Genomic DNA, 7,887 nt, shown 5'->3' on the forward strand with positions numbered 1-7,887 from the left:
CCATTCAGATAATAATGTCTTCCTGTTTTTGCTACCATAATGGATAGCCTCACATTTATCCACATTATGCTGCATCAGCTCGTCCAAATCACACTCAAGCATCTCTGCATCCTCCTCACAGCTCACCCTCCCACCCAGCTTTGTGTCATCTGCAAATTTGGAGATATTACATTTAATTGCCTCATCTAAATCATTTATATTGTCCCAGCACCGATCCCTGCGGTACCTCACTAGTCACTGCCTGCCATTCAGAAAAAGACCCCCTTATTCCTACTGTTTGTTTCCTGTCTGCCAACCAGTTTTCTATCCATTTCAATACACTAGTCCTAATCCCATGCGCTTTAATTTTACACACTAATCTCTTATGTGGGACTTTGTCGACAGCCTTCTGAAAGTCCAAATAAACCACATCCACTGGCTCCCCCACATCAACTCTACTAGTTACATTCTCGAAAAATTCCAGTAGATTTGTCAAGCATGATTTCCCTTTCATAAAACCATGCTGACTCTCTCTGATTCTGACACTGTTTTCCACATGCTCAGCTATTAAATCTTTTATAATGGACTCTAGAATTTTCCCCACTACCGATATCAGGCTGACTGGTCTATAATTCCCTGTTTTCTCTCTGCCTCCCTTTTTAAATAGCGGGGTTACATTAGCTACCCTCCAATCTGTAGGAACTGTTCCAGAGTCTATTGAATCTCAGGGATGTTTGTTGATGATTGCACAATGTTCTGCACCATTCGTGATGACTCAAATATTGAAGTAGTCCACGTGCAAATGCAGCAAGACCTGGACAATATCCAGGTTTGGGCTGACAAGTGCCAAATAACATTCGTGCCACACAAAGTGTCAGGCAATGACCATCTCCAACAAGAAAGAATCCAACCATCGCCCCTTGACGTTCAAGGGCATTACCATCACTGAATCCCCCACTATCAACAGCCTGGGGGCTACCATTAGCCAGTAACTGAACTGGACTAGCCATATAAATAGTGGCTACAAGAGTAGGTCAGAGGCTAGGAATCATGCAACGATTAACTCACCTCCTGACTCCCCAGAGCATGTCCACTATCTACAAGGCACAAGTCAGGAGTGTGATGGAATACTCCCCACTTGCCTGGATGAGTGCAGCTCCCACAACACTCAACAAGCTTGACACTGTCCACGACAAAGCAGCCCGCTCGATTGGCACCACATCCACAAACATTCACACCCTTCACCACCAACGCACAGTAGCAGCAGCGTGTACCATCTACAAGATGCACTGCAGGACCTCACCACGGCTGCTCCGGCAGCATCTTCCAAACCCATGATCACTATCATCTAGAAGGACAGGGTAGCAGATAGATGGGAACACCACCACCTGGAAGTTCCCCTCAAAGCCACTCACCATCCTAACTTGGAAATATATCGCCGTTCCTTCACTGTCGCTGGGTCAAAATCCTGGAACTCCCTTCCTACCAGCACTATGGGTGTACCTAGACCACATGGACTGCAGTGGTTCAAGGCAGCTCATCACCACCTTCTCAAGAGCAACTAGTGATGGGTAACAAATGCTGGCCCAGCCAGCGAAGCCCACATCCCGTGAATGAATAAGAAAAAAAAGGCACCACTTGAAGGAGAAACATTCTTGATGATGCCAGGGCCAACAGTAAAACTTCTACCTAACATGGACCATTAACAGAACCTGGGATTTTCTTCCTTGGTGTAGGGTTCAGGACCAAATTTCAGGGCACTCAAAACATCGGAACAGGTTTATTTGGTTGTGGAGCTGTAGCCAGCAGGAATCCTGGTAACCCTGGAGGCCCAGGATAGTCACATCAGAGCGATGTCAAATGGCTGTGTTCAAACCAAGAGCTACAAGGGAACACAGGACAAATCCTAAACTGATCACTGCAAACATGGAATGGGGTGGGTTTAAGTCTGCCCAGTTGCCTGTGTGGTAGGGTGGAGCCTGTTCCATTTGTAATGCCCTGCTCACAGGCATCTCCGACTGCTCCCAATTACTGCAGCAGGAACCAGCTCTTCAGGTTGGCCTGCATAAAGCTGAGCACACAAAAATTCATTCATACCACTGAGGGGGTCAGTCTCAGTGAAGAAACAAACCCAGCCTCGCCAATCTGAGGGAAGTCAACGTCTCTTCTATCACCTGCATTCCACACGCTAGCCTATCGGATGCTTACCAAAGGTTAACGATATCAATCCTAGTCCTCAGTGTCGCACAAACCTATGCAACATAATCTGGGAATGGAGCTTAGACCTTTCCTGCCATGAGTGTGGGGGGCTCAGTACTAGAGGCTAAGATAGCACCACCCCTCTCTTTCCTACATTCAGACATTTTGTTTGCTCGCAATGAATGTGAAGAAATGATTGAGGCAGGTGCAGTCGATGAAAACCTTACCTCTCGCCTTCATCCATGGGGTGCTGAACTACAAAGAGAAAAGGGAAAACATTATCACTCTCTGCACACACCAACACTAGTTCCTATGTTAGAGTGGGGGCACTGCCAGGCATCACAGGGACAAGTGGCCTGGAAACAAGGGGACAGAAGCTCAGCTTCAAATATCAACTCAGGGAGCGGCCCAGGAAGAAGGGTTCTCGTGGTGGTTGTATATCAGGAACTCTGTGGGAGGGATGGTGCTCTTGGGGGGGGGTGGGGGTGAAGAAAGGTACTCAGGAGGTCTGCAGGTTGGTTTACATCAGGCATTGAGTTTGTGCAGAGTAAGGATCAGCTTACCCACGACGTAGGGTAACAGCTCGCTCTTCCAATGATCTAAGAATGCGATGGCCAGCACTGACAAGCTGATCAAGAAGATTGGACGCAGTGAGGTGGAGGAAAACAACCTGAGTGTGGGGGGGTGACAAAAGAGAGACTTCATTCAGGAGAACCAATTCATACATACAAACCCTCATAGTACTGTAACTACAGAGTCTGGCTCTTCCAGATCCACCACCCTCGCCATCTGGGTCACGAATCCTCCTCCCCCCAATCAGATCACAATCCCACCCCATCAGGCATCCGGCAGGCATTTAATAATCAGAATCATAGAAATGAAGCCATTTGGTCCGTTGTTTCTGTGCCTGCTTTGTGGTAGAGCCATTCTATTCAACATTCCCTCTAACTTATGTTTGCAGTGTATAGCTGACTTGTTGCACTGCGTGGACCTTTAAGATTAATGCACAGCCATGTATCTTATGGGGAACATTGCTTGCGCGCAGCCTGTTTGGTCCCTACGTGCCACACTACTGGTTGCTGTCCACCGGTGCAGCTTAGAGGGAAAACTGTTCCCGTTTTCCTCCGCATCAATTTTCTCCCCTTCTAGCATTCACCTAATTCCATTTTGAAAGTTCCCATCGAATCTGCTACCACCGCCCTTTCACAAAGCGCATCATAACTCACTGTGGAGGAAAAAAAAACAACCTTCCAATATTGCCTATGGTTCTTTTGCTAATCACCTTAACTCTGTGTCCCTCTGGTTAGACTCTCCTGCCAGTGGAAACAGTTTCTCCTTATTTTCTCTATCAAAACCCATGATTTTCAAAACCTTGATAAATCGCCCCATAACATTTTCTGCTCTAAGGAGAACAACCCCAGCTTAACATAAGAAATATGAGTGGGCCTTTCAGCTCCTCGAGACTGCTCTTCTATTCACTATCATGGCTGATCTTCTACATCAATTCTACTTTTCCACCCAATCTCCATATCCCTTGATTCTCTGGGATTCCAAGAATTTATTGATCTGTCTTGAATCTACTGATTGACTGAGCATCCACAGCTTTCCTTGGTAAGATTCACAATCCTCTGAGTGAAGGAATTCCTCATCTCAATCGTCAATGGCCAAATCCTTTTCCTGAGTCTGTGCCGTGTTCTAGACTCTCCAGCCTGCGGGAACAGTCTTTCAGTGCCTGTCCTGTCACACCCTCTAAAAATGTTATACATCTCAATGAGATTACAGAGATAAAAACAAAAAAACTGCGGATGCTGGAAATCCAAAACAAAAACAGAATTACCTGGAAAAACTCAGCAGGTCTGGCAGCATCGGCGGAGAAGAAAAGAGTTGATGTTTCGAGTCCTCATGACCCTTCGACAGAACTCGGGTCATGAGGACTCGGAATGTCAACTCTTTTCTTCTCCGCCGATGCTGCCAGACCTGCTGAGTTTTTCCAGGTAATTCTGTTTTTGTGTTGTCAATGAGATTACACCTCATTCTTCTAAACACCTGAGAACATAGGACCATTCCATCCAATATCTCCTTGTAGGACAGTCCTCTCATCTCCAAGATCAATCTAGTGAACTTACGTTTATATAGGGCTTTTAACATAATAAAAATGCCCCAAGGTGCTTCACAGGAGCACTATAAAGCAAATTTGACACACCGCCACAGGAGGGGATATGAGGGCAGGCTGCCAAAAGCTTGATCAGAGAGGTAGGTTTTAAGGAGCTTCTTAAAGGAGGAGAGGTAGAGAAGCAGAGAGGTTTAGAGAAGGAATTCCTGAGCTTAGGGCCCAGGCAGCCGCACGGCTGCCAATGATGGAGCGATTAAAATAAGAGATGCTCAAGAGGCCAGAATTGGAGAATCTTTGTTGCACCCCATTAAAACAAAGTATAATCTTCCTTAGGTAAAGAAACTAAAACTGTTCACAGACTTCTCCAGCCTCTCCACATTAACTGAGGTCCCTCATCCCTGGTCCCATTCTAGTAAATCTCTTCTGCAGCCTGTCCAACCTTAAAATCCTTCCTAAAGTGCGTTGTCCAGAATTGGACACAATACTCCAGCTGGGGCCTAACCAGTGATTTAGAATTTTTCAGTATAACTTCCTTGCTTTTGTACTCTATTCCTCTATTAATAAAGCCAAGGATCCTACCTGCTTTTTAACAGCCTTTTCAACTTTTCCTGACAACTTCAATTTGTGTACAGACTCTTCCAGCTCTCTTTTCTTGCACCCCCTTTCAGATTGTATTATTTAGTTTATATTGCCTCTCACTCTTTCCATCAAAGTTAATCACTTCACACATCTCTGCTTTTTAATTTCACTGACCATGTCTGGCCATCTCACCCTTCTGACTATGTCTTCATAAAATCTGCCACTATCCTCCTCATTGTCTTCCACATTTTTATGTGTCAACTACAAACTTTGAAATCTGGATGCCCTGTCTACCTGTTTACATATCAAAAAGAGCAGTAGTCCTAATACCAAGCCTGGGGACCATTACTATATACCATTCTCCAGCCTAAAAAAATCATTCTCTGTCCTTTAGTCAATTTTCTATCCATGCTGGATATCCCTATCCCTTTAATCCCATGAATTTCAATTTTGCTAACAGGCCTATTAAATGTGAAACTTTATTTAATGACTTCTGAAAGTCCATTTACAGAACATCAACCACACTACATTAATCAACTCTGCCACTTTAAAGAACTCAGCTTAGTCAAACATGATTTGCCTTTAACAAATTTATGCAGAGATATAGAACATAATATATATGTAATATATATACGATAGAGATAAAAACAAAAAAATTGCAGATGCTGGAAATCCAAAACAAAAACAGAATAACCTGGAAAAACTCAGCAAGTCTGGCAGCATCGGCGGAGAAGAAAAGAGTTTACGTTTCGAGGCCTCATGACCCTTCAACAGAACTGAAGGGTCATGAGGACTCGAAACGTCAACTCTTTTCTTCTCCGCCGATGCTGCCAGACCTGCTGAGTTTTTCCAGGTAATTCTGTTTTTGTTAATGCTTTATATATCACTGGTTAGGCCTTGGCGGGAGGAATTTTGATATTTCTGGCCATCACACTGCAGAAAAGACAAAGGCCTTAAAAAGGGAGCACAAGAGGTTCACCAGGATGCTACCCAGGATTAAGGAATTCACTTATCAGGAAAAGTTAAGAACGTTCTCCTTGGGAAGTGAACCAATACAGGTATTCAAAATGATGAGGTTAAGAGTAGGTCAAGAAAAAATATTCCCTCTGGCAAATGGAAAATTACCCAATGGTTTTAAATCTGTAACCCCTGGTTAAGATTTAAATAAACAGAGGTTATAAATTTAAAATTATTTGGTAAAGACCTAGAGGAGAGATAAGCAGAATGTTTTCACTCACTTGGAATCTGGAACACAACTGGAAAAGGTGATGAAAGTTGATTCCATAAGTAATTTTAAAAGCGAGCTGGACAGGTGCTTGAGGATTGGGGGGGGGGGGGGGGGTGCTTACAGGGTTATAGACAAAAATTGGTGATGTGGGACAAAACACAATAGCTCCTTCAAAGAGACAGCACAGAATCAGCCAAGTGGCCTCTTTCTGTGCTGTAGGTTTCTATGATTCAAAGGCTTCTACTTATTAGCCCATAATTTTCCAAATGCCATTAACTTGACCCAGATTACTATCTCTAAAAGTTACCCTAACATTAGGCAACCTGGCATGTAGTTGCTGGGTTTACCCCTTTCCACTGGGTTTTAACATCTTCAGGCCTGTAGCACCAGCCCCATAACCAGTAGGGATCGGAAAATTGCAATCTGAGGCTCCACAATCCACACCGTTACTTTACTCAGTGACCAAGATGCACCTCATCCTGACCAAGGGTATGTGAAAGGTGAGAATGAGAGAAAATATTACTGGGAATTTAAAGTTAATTGGAATCTATTTGTTGGAATCTAAAATGAAGGTCTGAAAATGACTGAGCACTTAAGAGAAATTTGAGCTAGGAGAGGAACCACCATGGATTTGTAAGGGTAAGTCATGTGAAATGAACGCAATTAGGCAATTTGAGGATGTAATTGAAATGAAAAAAGTCAGACTTGAATTTAAAGTGTTTTTCAGAACATGGCCACCTCAATGCACTTTACAGCCAATTAAGTAATTTAAATGCAGTCACTGTAATTCTGTAGTAAACTCAGCACGCTCCCACTAACATCAATGTGAAAATAACCAGATAATCTGTTTTAGTGATATTAATTGAGGAATAAACATTGATCAAGACACAGGAGAACTCCCCGGTTCTTCAAATGAATATCACAGGATCTTTTACATCCACCTGAGAGGGGCTCAGCTGAAAGACAATCTCACTGACAGTGAAGGCTCAGTTGGATCATTACCAGAACAGGCCGCTGAGGCCCAGCAGCATCAGGCCGCTCTGTAGCGGCCGCTCCCACACCAACAGGCTCTGTAGATACATCAGGCCCGGCTCACACCGCCGCAGCAACCGCCTCAGCCTCTCCTCTGCCCACTGGAGATCGGCACCGTCCCCGGGGCCACCATCAACCAACCCCGGCCCAAAACCCGGCTCCCCACCCGGCCCCGCTCCCTCTGCCCCCGGCCCAAAACCCGGCTCCCCACCCGGCCCCGCTCCCTCTGCCCCCGGCCCAAAACCCGGCTCCAAACCCGGCCCAAAACCCGGCCCCGCTCCCTCTACCCCCGGCCCAAAACCCGGCCCCGCTGCCTGAACCCCCGGCCCAAAACCCGGCCCCGCTGCCTGAGCCCCCGGCCCAAAACCCGGCCCCGCTTCCTCTGCCTCCGGCCCAAAACCCGGCCCCGCTTCCTCTGCCTCCGGCCCAAAACCCGGCCCCGCTGCCTGAGCTCCCGCTGCCGCTGCCTCTGGTGCCGGTATTCCTCCCGCAGCGGCCGCCATGTTTTATTGTTGTTGCTAATGAGTCACCGTCCGGAAGAGACGTCATTAAACTGACCCTGGTTCCGGTTGGGCGTAAGGAACCGTCTCCGGTAGACATAGCAACAAGCTCCGCCCCAAATTCCAGGACCCGGTCCTAACATCAAACCCCGCCCCTACCTCCAAACGCCAAACACCCAGATCCCAACCCAAAACCCCGCCCCCAACCGTACCTCCATGCTCCAAACCCCGCCCTCAACTCCAAACCCCGCCCCTAA

The 7,887-nt window shown here is 46.2% G+C and overlaps 1 protein-coding gene across 2 annotated transcripts in view; it reads right to left on the minus strand.

The window, feature by feature from the left end:
- Nucleotides 1-7,286, minus strand: part of retreg2 (reticulophagy regulator family member 2) — a 71,750-nt gene extending 64,464 nt beyond the window's left edge. For both annotated transcript variants that reach the window (XM_041200493.1, XM_041200495.1), the window contains exons 1-3: nt 7,101-7,286; nt 2,742-2,848; nt 2,406-2,433 (exon numbers count right to left, since the gene is read on the minus strand). In XM_041200493.1, the coding sequence (XP_041056427.1) occupies nt 2,406-2,433; nt 2,742-2,848; nt 7,101-7,180 (215 nt within the window). In that variant the 5' untranslated portion in view covers nt 7,181-7,286. The remainder of the gene's footprint in view (nt 1-2,405; nt 2,434-2,741; nt 2,849-7,100) is intronic.
- Between the last annotated feature and the right edge of the window lie 601 nt (nt 7,287-7,887).

Source organism: Carcharodon carcharias, chromosome 12, assembly GCF_017639515.1.
Source record: "Carcharodon carcharias isolate sCarCar2 chromosome 12, sCarCar2.pri, whole genome shotgun sequence".
Taxonomy (NCBI): domain Eukaryota; kingdom Metazoa; phylum Chordata; class Chondrichthyes; order Lamniformes; family Lamnidae; genus Carcharodon; species Carcharodon carcharias.